The following is a 19,806-nucleotide window of genomic DNA, read 5'->3' on the forward strand; positions in this document are numbered from 1 at the left end:
TTCAAACGTTCTTTTATTACGAGAAATGAGATTGTAAATTGGGATTCACTTTTAGATATAATCGTCTAGTAATTATCTAGCTAGATAAGAGATATATTTTAGTAATCAACCCCGCTTATCTATGATAATATATCACACTTCTTTAATAGATGTTTATATTATATTTGTTAGCCTCAAAAACAATTAATGGAGGCCCATACAATAAATGTCATATATGTGCAAATCCACGGAAAACCGGACACTTCAGGGAGTCTGAGTGAACAAAATTGAAATTTGAGGGCACACCTACCAGACCAACTTTTTTGGATTCCTTAGGCCACCCAGAACACGAAAAACCTTGAATTCCCGCGATTTCGAAATACCTATTTTTTTGCCGGGCAGTTTAAATTCTCTTATGGGAAATTAACATGGGAAAGATTAACGAAAACTAGCCATTGCTCAAGTGTACTTGAGCAATGTTTTACTTGAGCAAACTTCTCTACTGCACCCAATGTTCGGAGGTGCAATCCAAAAATGTGTATTAATACGATCAAAGAATCCGAAGAAAGCTTTAATTTGAGGGCTGGTGGGTTAAAAATGGTTGCCTAGATAAAAAGTTGTCTAGGCTTCAAAATAGCGAAAAATCATGAAAACTTGGATTTTTTAGAAAAATCAGCGATTTTTCTTTTTTTTTTTAATCCTTATAACTTTTGATCCCAGCGGTCAATTTCGACCATCCAGGGCTGAAATTGTAGCTCTGTTCTTATGCTTTCGTTTTGAAAATTTAAATTAAACATTTTACTAGTTTCATCATCTATATATAAGGCAAAGAAAAAGATAAAAAAAACAGCCATTATAATTGATGGGCATATCGTCGCTCCCTACGAAGAGTAGCACTGTTCAAATTTCCCGTCATAAGTAGCACAACTCATTTGACGCACGCTAGACTAGCACAACTCAAAATTTCCCGCGAATACTAGCACAACTCAAACTTTAAACTACGAATTTCTATAAAAATTTTCCGATTTTTGCGAAACTGTCCCGAATGAACATTTTTAAATATTCACAATTTACAACTTTTTACCGAATTTAAAATTGTTTTTCCCAAATACAATAGTTTTTTACAAACATTTTTTAAATTGTTCACTTTTTTTAGAAATTTCAGAAACTTTTTAAAACTTGGAGGTGTGTCTGTTTTTGTCTAAGGTTTTCATGAACTTATCTAACCCAATTTATTTTTTTTTTTTTTTACGCGGCATTTGGAACTCGAAAGTTCATCGCCTCATCTATGCAAGCCTTCCACGCTGCCCTATCTTGTGTCAACCCCACCCAAGATGCACCTCTCCGATCGACACCCACCCGTCCTATTTCTACTAGATCCGCTTTTACGTTGTCCTCCCATCTGCGTCTAGGTCTACCTAGAGGTCGCGTTACCATCGGCCTGCCCTTCATGACACGCGCTGCCGTATGGTCGTCTCCCATTCTCGCTACGTGCCCTGCCCATCCCAATCTGCGCGATTTTATTATTCTGTTAATATTTGGTGACGCGTACAGATTGTGTAACTCATCATTGTGTAGTCTCCTCCATTCCCCGGTTTCCTCATCTTTCTTCGGCCCCTATATTTTTCGCAAGACTTTATTTTCAAATACCCTAAAACGGTTGTCCGCCTGCTTAGTGAGAGCCCACGTTTAGCACCCGTACAGAACCACCGGCAGTATTATTGTCCTGTATATTCTTATTTTAACGTTTTTAGACAACAGACTCGACTTAAGTAAATTACTCACGGCGTAGAAGCAAGCATTACCCGAATGGAGTCTCTTATTTATTTCGACATTAATCTCGTTTCTATCATTTATGGTCGTACCCAGATACCTGAATTTGCTAACCTTTTCAAAAGTAAAATTCCCAAGTCTGAGATCTTCCTCCCCTCTGCAGATGCCTAGCTTATTCACAATCATGTATTTTGTTTTTGATTCACTCACTTCTAACCCTGTATACTCCACCGCTTTTATGAGGATTCCCGCGTTTCTTGCTACCGTTTCCCTACAATCCCCCAGTATATCCAAATCATCTGCGTAACCTAGTATCTGCATTGTTCCATTAAGCGTTGCGCCCAGCTGGCTAACCTGCATTTTTCTAACGGCATACTCTAACATTAAGTTGAACAGCACCGTAGAGAGCCCATCCCCTTGTTTTAAACCATCGCGTATCATGAAGGGTTCTGATACATTACCGCCTACTCGCACCTTTCCCGTGCTTCCATTCAGACATATTTGAATTAATCTCATGAGTTTTTTCGGTACACCGAGAAGTACTAGAATTTGATACATTTTGCTTCGCTTAATAGAGTCGTACGCTTTTTTAAAATCTATAAATAGTTGGTGTATGGTTTCGCAAAATTCCCACTTTTTCTCTAACAACTGTCTTATGGTAAACATTTGATCGCTCATCGATCTGTTGCGCCGAAATCCGCACTGATAATCTCCTACTATATCTTCCGCGAATGGAGTGAGTCTAGCTTGTATTACGTTTGACAGAACTTTGTAGCACGTTGCTAAAAGTGAGATACCCCTATAGTTATCGCAGTCTGTCTTATCCCCTTTTTAAAAATCGGTATAATGATAGATTCCTTCCAATTTTCGGGTATTGTTTCATTTTTCCAGATGGCACATACTAGTTTATAGATTTTGAAAGTGAGCTCGACGCCCCCATATTTGAGTAACTCAGCTGGTATAGAGTCATTTCCCGCGGATTTGTTGTTTTTTAGTTTTTTAATCGCGGCCTCTACTTCTTGGTAGCTCGGTTCCTCCACGTGAGGTTCAGCAGTGTGAATTTCGTCCCCTAATTCTTCGCTATTTTCGTGCACGTTTAATAATTTATCGAAATATTTTTTCCACAGCGACAGTAATTCGTTGTCATTTGTTACGAGGTCCCCGTTTTCGTCCTTCATCAATTGCGCTCTACTCCTAACCCTTTCTGATGGCGTTAATCCCTCTGTACCTTTCGCGGGGGTTATTTTCCTTACTGTTAGTTTCTATTCTCCTAATAAGATTCTTTTGATACTCCCGCTTCTTATTTCTGTAGATCGCGCTCGTCTGTTTCCTTACGTTAGAATACTCTTCTACGGTCCTATCGCTTCTATTTTGTAAGCTATCTAATTTAGCCTTTTTGCGCCTTTCAAACCAGAGTTCGCACTCTTCGTGAAACCATGGTTTGCTCTTTGGCTTTTTCTTTTTACCCAGTACTTTGTTTGCGGTCTCTTTTACCGTTTTTTCGATGTCCCCCCATAAGATATTCGGTTCGTCATTCCCCTCCGGCGATGTGTTTGCTTCTTCAAGTGCCTGAAACCTGTTATTAATTTCTATCTGATACCTCATTCGCTCTGTTCTATCTCGTAGTTTCTCCATATCGAAGCTTTCTACCTTTTTTGCTCGCTTACTATTTTGATTCGCTACTAGTCTAGCTCTTAATTTGGCTACTACTAGGAAGTGGTCCGAGTCGCTATCTGCCCCTCTGTAAGCCCTTACGTCGAGAACGTTAGTATGACGTCTTTTTTCAATGAGGAAATGATCAATTTGGTTCTGTGTGGCCCCGTCCGGCGATGTCCACGTTACCTTGTGTATGTCCTTGTGCTTAAAACACGTACTTTTGATTATAAGATCTTTTGCCGCTGCGAAATTTATGACCCTAATACCGTTATCATTGCTGGCTTCGTGCAATCTTTCCTTACCTATAGTAGGCCTAAACATTTCCTCCCTACCTATTTTAGCATTGAAATCGCCTAATACTATTCTTGTGTCGTAAGACGCGAACTGGTCGATTACCTGCTCTAAAGTTTCGTAATAGAGATTCTTAGCTTCTTCTTTTTTGTCCTCCGTACGACAGTGTACATTAATAAATACATATCTATACCATTCACCTTCGATAATGATGTACGAGAGCCTATCATTGACGGATTTGAAACTTTTAACCGAATGTATGATGCTTTTCCTTACGAGAAATCCGGTGCCTAGAGATCCCCCACTCCCGGCCCCATACAGGTACGTGAAGTTACCCGATGCCAGTACTCCGCCATCTGGCCACCGCGATTCCTGTAATGCTACCAAATCTTGATTGAACCTATCAGATTCCTTTACGAGTTTTTTAAACCCGCCTGCTCTGTATAGACTGCGAACATTCCAAGTTCCGACCCTTAAGTCCCTTTTGGTTCGGATTTGATTTTTTTGAGCCATGATAGTATGTTAAGAGGAGACGAGAGACAAGGACAGTGTCAACTTGTCGTTAGACACACTACGGTTTCATTCTCGCATCCTAACGCCCCCCTGCAGGGCAGCGCGCCTTCGCTGGCATCGTTACCGCTTAAGACCAGGTGACGAATCATTCTACACATCCCCTTTCGGGGCAGTTGTCATCGCTCCCGCATCCTCCTCCGCAGCAGGTTTTTTGCACATATTTTGTAATGTGTGATGAAAGAGATAGATTGAGAGATAAGAGATAATGTGAAGTGTTTTTTTGTTGTGGTGCTTGCGTAGTGTTTCTAGATGAATGCGTTCGACAGTGTGGGCTCATCACACCCACGCCTGTTCCTATCGGCTGTCCGCGGCTGCTTATTCATTTTATTCGCAGCTAACCTCCTTCTCAGGGGCTGTTCCTCTATCCGCAACCTAAGGACGCGCTGTGTAGTGGTGATAGGCACCCACCCGTCCGATCTGGACGACAACGCCCAAGACCCGCTTAGGGTAGCGGCATTGTAACAGACTTATCTAACCCAATAATCCAATAAAAACGTAAAATACTCACATTTTAAGTAATATAAGTCGCGAGTTGTGCTACTCTTGGCGACATTTCTGAACTGTGCTACTCTTTGCGGCAAATCGTGAGTTGTGCTAGTTTTCGTTTACTAATTTTAACTGTGCTAGTCTTCGTACGAAAGGACGATATATAGCTGATCGTAAAATAAAAATGTCAATCTACATTTTCAAAATGAAAGCATAAGAAAAGAGCTAGTTACATTTTTTAAGATAAAATATAAACTATTAAAAATTATACAATGATTCTAAAGTTTATATTCAAAGATTATCTTTGAAATCTTGGATGTACTGAATAATATTAGTACAGCAATTAAATTTACATTCGTTTGGAATTTTTTTCAAACCTACCCTTAACAGTAGACTGTACTTTTCGACACCTGCATTCTGAGGTGGAGTAGCCGGAGTAGGTACAGCACATTCATTCTGTAATTTGAACAACTCATCACAGGCTTTTCTATTTTCATGAAATAGTGTTTTTAATTCATCCAACTGATCAGCTTTCCTAGTACGCTTAAAGCGACTTTTATTAATTGTTGATATTGGTGGTATGGACGTTCTAATAGTGCTGGAAGTAGCTGCAGGTGTTTGGTCTTGGTGTTGAGGTAGTCCTGGCGTTGATGATTGTTGCTTCTTCTGTTGAGAAGGCTCTGAATTTGCTGATAAAGTTCGAGAAGAAGAAATAGATGGTCTGTGTTGTATGTGTGTTTCTAAAAACTTCATTTATGAGTACAAAAGCCAGTCGGATTGTATTATATCTGCTGGAGAACCTGATGGATGATAGCTGTTAACTTTTTTGTACTCGTCTCTGAATTTCTTAACTAAAGCCTCCCATTTAGACGCAATCTGCTGTTCTGTAATAATAGTTGATTAGTATATAACATGTTTACAAACTAAAGTATAAATTTATAGTTTGAATTACACAATATAATATATTTCCAATGTTCTTGATAAACTTGGAAGATAGCCACAGAAATGATTTCGAATTTTCTCCATCTTTCTTTGTATTGTTCGTGATAACTTCTATCACCTTTGTTGTACAAAGATGGTTCGAGACGAACCATATTGATAATTAAATCTTCTATTTGTGATGACATTTCATTGTTTGTAGAAGAATCCATGATGCACGCTGATTGCACACAAAACAAAGCCAATCACTATATACTTATATGAGAGCGATTATAATTTTTTCTTTCAAAAAGTACGCATGATTTTGTGTTTATTTATTTAGGTACAATAAGCTACATTCTAATTTACGAAAACGTATACTTTTTCTTGTCCTGATTATATATTTAAAATGCATGAAAACGTAGAAAGAAGTAAGCATATCTCAAACGTGAACAGCCAATCGGAGAGAAGCCTGAATGAGCAGAAAATATACTGCATAGAGAACGGCGGGAAGGAGCTCTCAAGTATGATCCTTATTGCGTACATTAAATATTTCATTTTTATGGAAATTTAGCAAAATATAACAAAGAAGTTTGAAGGTATAAACAATTAAACTGATTCTGAAGTGTATGTGTGCGAAGGGAGAAAGTAAAAAAGTTGTCTAACTGGTCCAATAGAGTAAATATCCTGAAACTAGAGAACTACATTAATTTTGTTAATCTTTCTAAAAAGATGCATCTACTGATCAAAAAATTCAATGTACGCAAGGATCACTTTTAGCATAGTTCACCTAATATTTCGTTTTTCATTATAACAATACCTTGATTTTATGAAATATTTCTTGATTTCAGCTAAAGAATATGCAAAAAGAGTACTATGATTTGAGAAGTGCATAAGGAAGATTGCAAAGAGATCTGATTAATGGCAATCGAGTTATCAACAATCTATCACCACGCCAATCAGCTCTACTAAGTATAGATATAGATAGATATAGATATTTATTTCAACCCGGGGACTCAGGGACCCATAGGGTGTACAGATAATTACAATAATAAAGGTTACATTGCATGATAACCATAACTAACCAAAAATGAAGGAGGTACATAATTAAAGTAATTACAACGTGGGCATTTGTTTAGTTTTTAGTAATTTTTTACTCAGCACTCGTACTGTCGGTAAAAGTTGGGTTTCGGACCCCCTTAACAGAAGGAATTGGACCGTAGTGCAAAATACGCTATTGACTACAAACATTTGCAATTAATTAATTTCTTTTCGTAATATGTATGTGCATATTTTAAATTAAAGATCTCTCAAAGTATAATTATAATTGTAGAGAATTCAGTTTTATTTTGCAATATTTACAGAGTTTACATTAAATATTGATACATTTTAAACGGTCACTTACTTCTACAAAAGAATTTAATATTTTAATCGTAAATGAAATATTAGCGACACATTCACTTTTGGAATTTTTTTTACATTTTCACCTTTTAATTTCGTGCTATGTTGCTTTAACCAGCAGTTTCAAATTCTTTTGCAATATGCAATATATGTACGTTTATTTTGATTGGCCATCTCGTATGTAGTCAATCCAGTAGGAATATACTTGTTATCAAAATTTTCGAAATTTTCATAATTTTCAATATACTATATTGTTTTACTTTGAAAAGTCCTCGAATTTCCCATTCCTTTCATATGCATGATAAGTAGCCTTTTCGTGCACTTATCATAAAAAGTACGGTGTGCAACAAGAGGAGCTTGGCTTTTTCAAACTCGGGTGATGTTTTGAGCACTTGTGTCCGTCTCGGGCGCCTACGGCGCCTCGACTCCTACTCGTGCTCAAAACATCACCCTCGCTAGAACAAGCCAATTTCCCCCCCTAGTTGCACAATATACTATAGTACAATAAAAGAACCATTCATTTCTAAACGTTTTTTCCGTAATCTTTGTTATGAATTATTTTACATAAGTAAATAAAAACTTGGGAACAGATATCTCTAATTTTTTTATTTAGTTTAGTAATTACATTATGCACATCGTAAGAATCAACTCTAGGAATTTTGCATTCTGCAGACATTTTATGTCAAGATTAGTTATGAATTACACGGAGAAAACAAACTTGGGTTTATTGCATGAAACACACTAAGAAATAATACTTCAACTTAAACGTATGCTTTTTTTGAACGAAATAGACAGGTTTAAGACAAGTGAGATATATACGAAAAACGCCTGAGCGCTCATTATACAAAAATCGCAAGCGACCCATCGGAAAATCCTATGAACCTCATGCAAAATATACACAAGACAATGGCGACCACGCATGAGGCTCATAGGATTTTCCGATGGGTCGCTTGCGATTTTTGTATGCACTGCGTCCATACTTCTATTGCTAGTTCGTTCTCTCCGTGTATTAATACAAAACTTATTTATTTATTATGACCAATAGAAATAAATTCATCAATGTATAATTAATAATTATACAGTGTTTTCACAAATATATAATTAATAATTATGCAACGTTTTCTATCGATAGAAATGTTTGTTGATAATGTCACAAATAAAACACACCGTAATGAAAAATCGTTTGTGATAACGTGATAAGCTTGATTGTAAACAAGTTGATTGGCAATGCTTTATCTGGACCTAAAGTAAATTGTTTTTGAATATCCACGAAAGTGAATGTAACTGTCAATATCTGTAACTATATTTGTTTTTTAATTTTCTAAACAGAACAAAATATACAAATATAACTCAATTAAGCGATAATGGTGGAAGTAATTTACTATATGTTAAAATCTTGAGCCTGAGTTCCCAGTGATCTTTTACATCACATATTTTTCTTATAAATGATAATCTAGCGATTTTAATCTTAAAATGTAGCCCAGATGAAGTATCAAGTGTTCTTCTTATCTCTTCCAACGTAGCTTATTTTGCAGTCTTATAATCAGATTATAAATCCACTGCTCTTCCAGAGTATAGGGCTTAGGCTCATTAAATTTTGTTTGACGGCAAGTATCACTAGTTTAATTTTGGATTTAAATCGACCATACGAATAAAATTGTTTGCACAATGCCTGGAGGCGGAATCCTTGTTCTTGGGTTGCTTGCATTACTTTCAACAACTCAAGTAACAGAAGCCTGGCACGATGGATCTGGACCATGGGTCATTGCTACTCAAGGAGAACCATGGCCACTACCCAACCAGCGAGAAGTCAATAACGTAAACTACCGCCTAGAACCATCTTCCTTCAATTTTCAGGTATTATCTATTAAAAATATATTATTTAGCCGTAAGCACAAACCAATTTTCTTTCAATTTTTTTTAATTTTGCCGTTCTTATACTTATATTCATCGCATTTCTTTTTTAATAATTTAATCAAATTCACTTGTTCAGTCTCGGGCGAACCGCTACACAGGAAAGACGTGTTTGTCCTCGCTCCCAACAAGTAAACAATCGGCTTTGCTGCGGTCGGTCACACGAATGTAGAAATCTATCTAATACACAATATAATCGGTAAAAAAAAATATAAGTTCCGTTGCTGCTGTAATGTAGTTATTTAAAAAGTGCACCGCAGGTATCTCTGACCTCAGAGATAACCTGCGGCTCATAAAAAAGTATCAAAATGGCACAAAAAGCGCAGTTGCAGTCTGCTGCAACTTACGCAACTGCAGTCCAACAAGAGAAATGTCCTACAAAAGAACAAGCTATTGTTCTGGACTCAATTGATGGTCTCACTATAGAAGATTATTGTGTTGAAATCGGAAAACTGGTCTTACCCATAAACGTAAAATTCGTTTCAAGCATCTGGCAAAGACGCGTCTGTCTATACCTCAGTACAGTCGAACTAGCAGATAAACTTGTTCTCGAGATTAAGCAAATAAAAATCAAAGAGCATCAATTAAAGATTCGCCCACTGTATTCAAAGACAAAACGTATCTTAATTTCTAATGTACAACCGCTTATTCCATCATCTGTTATTGTAAACGAACTTGCAAATTGTGGTATATCTCCAACGTCCAAGATAACACATATAAAAGCATCATCTATCACAACTGCGGGATTTTCTCATCTCATGAGATTCCGCCGACAAATGTATATTCAATCAGAAGACCTCCCGAAATTGCCCGAAGCACTGAAAATAAACTACGACGACATGGCTAGTTGGATCTATTTTTCTACGGATAAACTTATATGTTTCACATGCAAAGAAGAAGGTCACACACAGAAATACTGCCGAAACCAAACCAATACTAGCCATGAACTACACTCACCTCTACTGGAAAATGCATCTGCACCCATCGATAAATCCCCAAAACCAATCGAACAGCAAAATGAAGATCAGAAAGGCTCTGCTAATTTCATGGAACCGAAATCTCTGTATCTTCTGAATAAAAGAACCCGCTCTAGTACTGCTTCTTCTGTCAGTGACAAAGACAATAACATTAATCCCGATCCTAAAAAGGAACAAAAAATAACAGCACCTTCAAAAAAAATGAAACCGTCGACTACTCTAACAGATATCATCGAAAGATTAATTGACAATCGACACATGAAATCGAGCCTTACCAAAATTAAAAAACATCTAAAAGAGAGTGAATCGCATTTTCCGCTTAGTGAGTCCGGCAGTGAGAGTGTTGATGAGTGAAGTATTCCATAAATGGCTAATAACAATTTGACCTTGACTTTAAAAATTTTGTTTTGGAATATTCGAAGCGTAAAATCACGTAGAAATGAGTTGCAAGAATTACTTTAAAATATTGACATATTTGTGTGTGTAGAATCATGGCTCTGCCCCAAAGACTTCTTTAAAATACCAAGTTTTAATACGTATAGAAAAGACAGAGAAAATTCACGAAGAGATGGTCTCCTGTTCTTAGTTAGAAAACATCTAAATTTTTCATATATAGCTGAAATCTCGACACAAATTCCAGACGTGGAAATAGCAGGCATACGCATAACAAATACTACACCGAACCTGGTCTTACTAGCTTGCTATAAAATGCCGGGAAGCACTTTGACACAAAAGGAATGGAATTCGATCTTAGCTAATATCAACAACAACATCGACACGATCTTGGTCGGAGACTTCAACTCACATAACAGTAAGTGGAACTGCAAGAAGACGGATATTAACGGTGATAGGCTACACAATAGCGTTATACAAAATAACTTATTTTTACATAATTGCAACACTTAAATGTTCGAAATATCAACAACAACTCTAATATTGATTTAGTATTTTCTTGTATGAAAATCGCCGATAAAATATCCGTAAATGTACAGGACGAAACATTCGGTTCAAACCATTTTCCCATTATCCTAGAAGTAGAAACGCAAAAACATTTATACTCTAAACGCTCCTATAGACTTAAATCTATCAGAACGGACTGGGAAAAGATAGAAACCAATCTAGACAACATGTACCCTTCCTTTTTCTCTTCCGAATATAACTCTATGCTGCCATCTAAAAAGTACGAACGTTTTGTAAATATTATTTCCAACGCAATTATTGCTTCTACGCCCCGAAAAAAATTACAATAAGAAAAAACAAACGCGAAATCCCGTTCCCTGGTGGGACGATGACTGCAACAGAATTAAAAGACTACGTCGGGCAAGTCTTAAAAAATGGGAATTCACAAACAACTTAATAGATCTTATTGAATATAATAAAAATTGCGCCTTGGCTACACAATTATTTAAAAAAAAAAGAAAGAATACGTTAAAAAGTTTGCTAAATCGATCAATTATAGAACAAACTCCTCATACGTATGGGATGTCACAAAACGTAACAGCTCAACAGATGAAGATTCTTTCAAAGAGAAATCCGAAAAATGCTTAAACAAAATTGCACCCCCTTGGGTAAATTATGATTATAACTACTCTCCGGCTTGTGAAAAAAATGAATTCTTTGACAATTACTTTTCTTTGGCCGAATTTAATTTAAGCTTAAATTCAGGCAAAAAGAACGCATCCCCGGGTTTAGATGGACTAGATTACGAGTGCCTACAAAACCTACCCGAAACTTATAAATTACTGCTCCTCGACATTTTTAACGAAATGTATGTAAAGAGTGATTTTGCAAATGCCTGGAAGGACTTGGCAATTCATTTTATTGACAAGCCGGACGGTAATGGCGTAAGACCAATTGCATTGACCTCGTGCTTATGTAAAACTTTTGAAAAAATACTCAAAGCTAGACTGAAATACTGGATTGAAACTAATAATTTAATCCCAGTACAGCAGTCTGGCTTTCGCAGAGGTAGATCGTGCGAAGACAATTTGGCCAATTTAACTCTCTATGTTGATAAAGCATTAAGTAAAAAAAAATGATGTACTTGCAGCGTTTCTCGATGTCTCTGGCGCCTTTAATAATGTCTTAAGCGACTTACTGTTAAATAAATTAACTAGTATCAAATGCTCAGACCAAGTAATCAAATTTACCAAATTCCTGACCTACGAACGATACCTACACACAAACATTGACGGGCATGAAATTACTAAAGTTTGCAAAGGGGTCCCACAAGGAGATGTATTAAGCCCTCTCTTTTACCTTATATATGTAGCCGACATCGGCAAAAATTTACCTAAAACCGTGACTATTTCGCAATTTGCAGATGACACTGCTATTTACTCAAATGTCACTCCCCTTGATGAATGTGTAAAGGTCATCGAAAAATCAATTAACATCATTCAATGTAATTTAGCTAATTTAGGACTCGAGCTAGCTCCCCAAAAAACAGCATTAATACATTTCAACAACAACAATATTCTACCGGGATCTACAAAAATTCTTATTCAAAACTACGAAATAAAATCTAAAGAATATATGCACTTTTTGGGTATCTTGTACGATTACAAGCTAACTTTTTCTGCTCACATCGATATGATTCAAACAAGGTGCAACAAAGCAATGAATATGATAAAATTCTTATGCGATACTTGGTGGGGCTCAGACCCAGAAACTCTTCTCATACTGTATAAAAGTTACGTGCGTTCTTTATTGGAATATGGCTGCTTTTTATATTTCCCCAACACCGAAAAATACGCAAAAATTTAAGAACAAATACAGTACGCAGCAATAAGATCGGCTCTAGGCTATAGAAAGAGCACACCCACTAATATCTTGTTAGCAGAATCTAAATTGCCTCTAATACAAGAACGAGCAAAATTTCTAGGTAATAAATATATTCTAAAAACCCTATCGAATAAAAATAACCTTATGTATAACCAACTACTGTACCTAAGCCACCACTCCATGAGAAACAGAAAAAAAAGAATCCTTACTCGCTGTATCGAAAATATGACAGAGTATATAGGCCTAATTGACACCCACAACAATTTCGTTATATATACTCATGATTTTTTTTTTTATTTACATCGCATTTGGAACTCGAAAGTTCATCGCCTCATCTACGCAAGCCTTCCACGCTGCCCTATTTTGTGTCAACCCCACCCAAGATGCACCTCTCCGATCGACACTCACCCGTCCTATTTCTACTAGATCCGCTTTTACGTTGTCCTCCCATCTACGTCTAGGTCTACCTAGAGGTCGCGTTACTATCGGCCTGCCCTTCATGACACGCGCTGCCGTACGGTCGTCTCCCATTCTCGCTACGTGCCCTGCCCATCCCAATCTGCGCGATTTTATTATTCTGTTAATATTTGGTGACGCGTCCAGATTGTGTAACTTATCATAGTGTAGTCCCTCCATTCCCCGGTTTCCTCATCTTTCTTCGGCCCATATATTTTTCGCAAGACTTTATTTTCAAATACCCTAAAACGGTTGTCCGCCTACTTAGTGAGAGCCCACGTTTCGCACCCGTACAGAACCACCGGCAGTATTATTGTCCTGTATATTCTTATTTTAACGTTGTTAGACAACAGCCTCGACTTAAGTAAATTGCTCACAGCGTAGAAGCAAGCATTACCCGAATGGAGTCTCTTATTTATTTCGACATTAATCTCGTTTCTATCATTTATGGTCGTACCCAGATACCTGAATTCGCTAACCTTTTCAAAAGTAAAATTCCCAACTCTGAGATCTTCCTCCCCTCTGCAGATGCCTAGCTTATCCACAATCATGTACTTTGTTTTTGATTCACTCACTTCTAACCCTGTATACTCCACCGCTTTTATGAGGATTTCCGCGTTTCTTGCTACCGTTTCCCTACAATCCCCCAGTATATCCAAATCATCTGCGTAGCCTAGTATCTGCGTTGTTCCATTAAGCGTTGCGACCAGCTGGCTAACTTGCATTTTTCTAACGGCATACTCTAACGTTAAGTTGAACAGCACCGTAGAGAGCCCATCCCCTTGTTTTAAACCATCGCGTATCATGAAGGGTTCTGATACATTACCGCCTACTCGGACCTTTCCCGTGCTTCCATTCAGACATATTTGAATTAATCTCACGAGTTTTTTTCGGTACACCGAGAAGTACTAGAATTTGATACATTTTGCTTCGCTTAATAGAGTCGTACGCTTTTTTAAAATCTATAAATAGTTGGTGTATGGTTTCGCAAAATTCCCACTTTTTCTCTAACAACTGTCTTATGGTAAACATTTGATCGCTCATCGATCTGTTGCGCCGAAATCCGCACTGATAATCTCCTACTATATCTTCCGCGAATGGAGTGAGTCTAGCTTGTATTACGTTTGACAGAACTTTGTAGCACGTTGCTAAAAGTGAAATACCCCTATAGTTATTGCAGTCTGTCTTATCCCCCTTTTTAAAAATCGGTATAATGATAGATTCCTTCCAATTTTCGGGTATTGTTTCATTTTTCCAGATGGCACATACTAGTTTATAGATTTTGAAAGTGAGCTCGACGCCCCCATATTTGAGTAACTCAGCTGGTATAGAGTCATTTTCCGCGGCTTTGTTGTTTTTTAGTTTTTTAATCGCGGCCTCTACTTCTTCGTAGCTCGGTTCCTCCACGTGAGGTTCAGCAGTGTGAATTTCGTCCCCTAATTCTTCGCTATTTTCGTGCACGTTTAATAATTTATCGAAATATTTTTTCCACAGCGACAGTAATTCGTTGTCATTTGTTACGAGGTCCCCGTTTTCGTCATTCATCAATTGCGCTCTACTCCTAACCCTTTCTGATGGCGTTAATCCCTCTGTACCTTTCGCGGGGGTTATTTTCCTTACTGTTAGTTTCTATTCTCCTAATAAGATTCTTTTGATACTCCCGCTTCTTATTTCTGTAGATCGCGCTCGTCTGTTTCCTTACGTTAGAATACTCTTCTACGGTCCTATCGCTTCTATTTTGTAAGCTATCTAATTTAGCCTTTTTGCGCCTTTCAAACTAGAGTTCGCACTCTTCGTCAAACCATGGTTTGCTCTTTGGCTTTTTCTTTTTACCCAGTACTTTGTTCGCGGCCTCTTTTACCGTTTTTTCGATGTCCCCCCATAAGATATTCGGTTCGTCATTCCCCTCCGGCGATGTGTTTGCTTCTTCAAGTGCCTGTAACCTGTTATTAATTTCTATCTGGTACCTAATTGGCTCTGTTCTATCTCGTAGTTTCTCAATATCGAAGCTTTCTACCTTGTTTGCTCGCTTACTATTTTGATTCGCTACTAGTCTAGCTCTTAATTTGGCTACTACTAGGAAGTGGTCCGAGTCGCTATCTGCCCCTCTGTAAGCCCTTACGTCAAGAACATTAGTATGACGTCTTTTTTCAATGAGGAAATGATCAATTTGGTTCTGTGTGGCCCCGTCCGGCGATGTCCACGTTACCTTGTGTATGTCCTTGTGCTTAAAACACGTACTTTTGATTATAAGATCTTTTGCCGCTGCGAAATTTATGACCCTAATACCGTTATCATTGCTGGCTTCGTGCAATCTTTCCTTACCTATAGTAGGCCTAAACATTTCCTCCCTACCTATTTTAGCATTGAAATCGCCTAATACTATTCTTGTGTCGTAAGACGCGAACTGGTCGATTACCTGCTCTAAAGTTTCGTAATAGAGATCCTTAGCTTCTTCTTCTTTGTCCTCCGTAGGACAGTGTACATTAATAAATACATATCTATACCATTCACCTTCGATAATGATGTACGAGAGCCTATCATTGACGGATTTGAAACTTTTAACCGAATGTATGATGGTTTTGCTTACGAGAAATCCGGTGCCTAGAGATCCCCCACTCCCGGCCCCATACAAGTACGTGAAGTTACCCGATGCTAGTACTCCGCCATCTGGCCACCACGATTCCTATATTGCTACCAAATCTAGATTGTACCTATCAGCTTCATTTACGAGTTCTTTAAACGCACCTGCTCTGTATAGACTGCGAACATTCCAAGTTCCGACCCTTAAGTCCCTTTTCGTTCGGATTTGATTTTTTTGAGCCATGATGTTATGTTAAACCCGCGCGCTTCGGATCCTGTTCCGATCGCAGGTGAGTCCACCGTTCTAGAGGTGATAACCCCCATACCTCTCTAGAACTAAGTATGAGGCTTTCCGACTTTGACGAGGACAGTGTCAATTCGTCGTCAAACACACTACGGTTTCATTCTCGCATCGTAACGCCCCCCTGCAAGGCAGCGCGCCTTCACTGGCTTCGTTACCGTGTAAGACCAGGTGACGAATCATTCTACACATCCCCTTTCGGGGCAGTTGTCATCGCTCCCGCATCCTCCTCGGCAGCAGGATTTTTGCCCATTTTTGTAATGTGTGATGAAAGAGATAGATTGAGAGATAAGAGATAATGTGAAGTGTTTTTGTTGTTGTGGTGCTTGCGTAGTTTTTCTAGATGAATGCGTTCGACAGTGTGGGCTCATCACACCCACGCCTGTTCCTATCGGCTGTCCGCGGCTGCTTATTCAATTTATTCGCAGCTAACCTCTTTCTCAGGGGCTGTTCCTCTATCCGCAACCTAAGGACGCGCTGTGTAGTGGTGATAGGCACCCACCCGTCCGATCTGGACGACAATGCCCAAAACCCGCTTAGGGTAGCGGCATTGTAACAGATATACTCATGATTATAACACAAAGATTACCTCAATTCCTTTCAACAAAAGCTTAGGACAAAAATTGGCTAAGGAAAAAAAACCAAATGTAATACTGAAATCATTCCTTGAAAGACACAAGATTCTGGATATTTATACCGACGGTAGCAAGATACTAGGAAACCCATACGTGGGGTCAGCATGTACAGTTCCGAATTTAAAAATTGATATATGTAAAAGTAGCTTCGGTGCTACCTCCGTTTTTACGGCCGAGTGTATTGCGATTAATCAAACAATGGACATTGCAATGACACACATGGATAGTAATATAATTATTTTCTCCGATTCTCTAAGCGCACGCGGGAATCGAAGGAAACGAATCTGCCGATCTTAAAGCCAAAAAAGCTACAAATAAAAGCTATGTAAACTACCAACGTATACCGTACACTGATCTCTTCGAAACAATAAAAAAGCAGCGTCTGTAAACACGACTAATCTTATTAAAAAACAAGGGCAAAAAAAGGAATTGAGTACTTTACAATTTATAAGTCAGAAAAAAGCAAACCTTGGTTTCATAATAAAAATCTCTCCAGAAAAGATATCGTCACAATCAATAGATGTAGATCTAATCATTATAATTTAGCGGCATCCTTGTACCGTATACATATACTAACAGATCCAAAATGTGATTGTCGCTACGAACAACAGGATCTAAACCACATACTATGTAACTGTCCTAATTACGATTTGTAAAGACAAAAATTAATTACGAAACTAAAAAAGTTAAATCAATTCCCGCCATTTACGGATCAAGTCATTCTTGTTTACCCTTGACGTAAGGGCCATAAATATTATTTGCGATTTCTTAGAAGAATGCGATTTAAAAATATGAATAAGCTGCGGACGTCTAAGCACAACAAAAATTAAATAAAAATATTGTTATTCTTTCGTTGATTTGTATTGATCTAATGATGTATAAACTGTATTGCTGAATAAGTCCTACAATTGGACTTGTGTAAGCTTAATAAATAAAAAAAAAAAAAATTCACTTGTTTATTCCCCAGATTGCTGGACAGACATGCGACATTCTTGTGGATACCGTCAAGAGATATAAAGATATCCTTGTAAAGGAATTTGAAGTGGCGCAAAAGCTTGCATCGCATAAACCTGACAATGAGAATACTATTTACGAAGGATTACTTTTGGGATTGGAAATACACTTGAAGCAGCCTTGTGAGATGTATCCACGTTTATCATCAAATGAAACATGTGAGTTTAATGACGGACCAATAACTAATAATTCAGTATTATTTAATAAATAACGTATTTATATTTATTGATCACAGACACATTAAGCGTACCTGGCAAAACTAACAAAAAAATCGCGATTTTGTCGGCCGATTCCATTTGGGGTATCCTAAGAGGACTTGAAACTTTTTCGCAACTTGTTACTCATTCCGAAAATGAACCTGGAGTAAGTTTTACATAACTTACCCGTAATTAATTTGTATACTATTGAGGATTTTTCTAGAGTTTATCGTTATTGTTACAATTGAAAAATAAAATGATTGCAGCTCATCATGAAAGGACAAACAATTGTCGACAGCCCTAGGTTACCGCACAGAGGTCTTCTCATCGATACTTCAAGACATTACCTTCCAATCGCAGATATTAAGCTTATACTGGATGCTATGTCCTATAACAAATTGAACGTTCTTCATTGGCATATCGTTGATGACAATAGTTTTCCTTACGAAAGTACTGTATATCCTGAACTTTCAGCCAAAGGCGCTTACCACCCTTCAATGATTTACACAGTCGATGATATAACTGCTGTTATTGAATATGCACGTTTTCGAGGAATCCGCGTACTGCCGGAATTCGACACACCTGGTCATACTCAATCTTGGGGCTTGTCTCATCCAGAATTTTTAACCCCATGTTATGGTACCTATTTTTTTTTTTTTAATTTTTATGGAGTTATTGTGTGGTTCATAATTTGTTGTTCTTTTACATCAGATGAGACGGGAAAACCTACTGGCAAATTGGGCCCGATGAATCCAACCAAGCAACCACTCTACGGCTTCCTAAAAACGCTGTTTGGCGAAGTAACAGCAAGATTCCCAGACAACTACATTCATCTCGGAGGTGACGAGGTACCGTACGACTGCTGGAAGAGTAATCCCGAGATAAATAGGTTCATGCAGAAAAATAACATTAGCACGAAGTACGCAAAACTTGAGGAGCTATACATCCAGCGCGTACTCGACATTGTGGATGAGTTGAAGGTCAAACCAATCGTTTGGCAAGAGGTTTTCAACAACGGAGTAAAGATGCACGAAGGCACAGCAGTTCAAGTCTGGACTGGCGCCTATAAAGCTGAAATGGCTGATGTGACGGCCGCTGGACATCCAGCTCTACTCTCTGCATGCTGGTACCTCAGTGAAATCACATCAGGTGGTGACTGGCTAAAATTTTACCGCTGTGATCCTTTAAGTTTTAAAACAACCTCATCTGAACAATTGAAGCTCGTTCTGGGCGGAGAAGCTTGCATGTGGGGCGAATACGTTAACAAGTTAGTGTTACAGTGTATAAATGTTTATGGTTGTTAAAATCATGATTATATTACAATTATTAACTTTGCAGGAACAATGTGCACCCTAGAATATGGCCACGAGCCTCCGCTACTGCCGAAAGACTCTGGAGTAACACTCGTCAAGACGACGAGACTGCTGCTCAACGGTTAGAGGAGCACGCATGCCGTATGAATAGACGAAATATACCCGCTCAGCCACCTAACGGATCCGGATTTTGTATTTCGTAGCTATAAGAAAATACATGTTCTTTTATTTTTAATAAATGAAACGTTTATTATTCAGACGCAAATAATCTAAATTTAAAACTTTTTATAAATGAGTATATGAGATAAATGTAGTTTGAAGATACAAAATCCATACCTTCTCTCTATCGACTGATTCCCTGAATGCAGCTTACCATTATAGATCTAAGCTTTGTTTAAGCAGTTGCTGTGGCGTTAAATGTGAGTTTACAAAAGCGAGTAATAGAGCGAGCACGCCTGTATCAAGTGAGCGAGCTATAGCAGATGCGAAGGAAAGAACTCTTGAGCAAAGATAGAAAGGAAGAAAAACTAGCGCTTGTCTCTAATCGGTACGGTT

The 19,806-nt window shown here is 38.0% G+C and overlaps 1 protein-coding gene across 1 annotated transcript; it reads left to right on the forward strand.

Moving 5' to 3' along the window:
• The first annotated feature begins 8,067 nt into the window (after window positions 1–8,067).
• LOC100115684 (beta-hexosaminidase subunit beta-like) lies at window positions 8,068–19,519 on the forward strand. Its single transcript, XM_031925781.2, has 6 exons — window positions 8,068–8,934; window positions 17,695–17,899; window positions 17,977–18,104; window positions 18,205–18,577; window positions 18,650–19,205; window positions 19,277–19,519. Exons 1-6 carry the CDS (start codon window positions 8,746–8,748, stop codon window positions 19,452–19,454), a joined length of 1,629 nt encoding a protein of 542 aa, XP_031781641.1. The 5' UTR covers window positions 8,068–8,745; the 3' UTR covers window positions 19,455–19,519.
• Window positions 19,520–19,806: the final 287 nt, after the last annotated feature.

This window comes from Nasonia vitripennis, chromosome 1 (assembly GCF_009193385.2).
Source record: "Nasonia vitripennis strain AsymCx chromosome 1, Nvit_psr_1.1, whole genome shotgun sequence".
NCBI classification, from domain to species: Eukaryota; Metazoa; Arthropoda; class Insecta; order Hymenoptera; family Pteromalidae; genus Nasonia; species Nasonia vitripennis.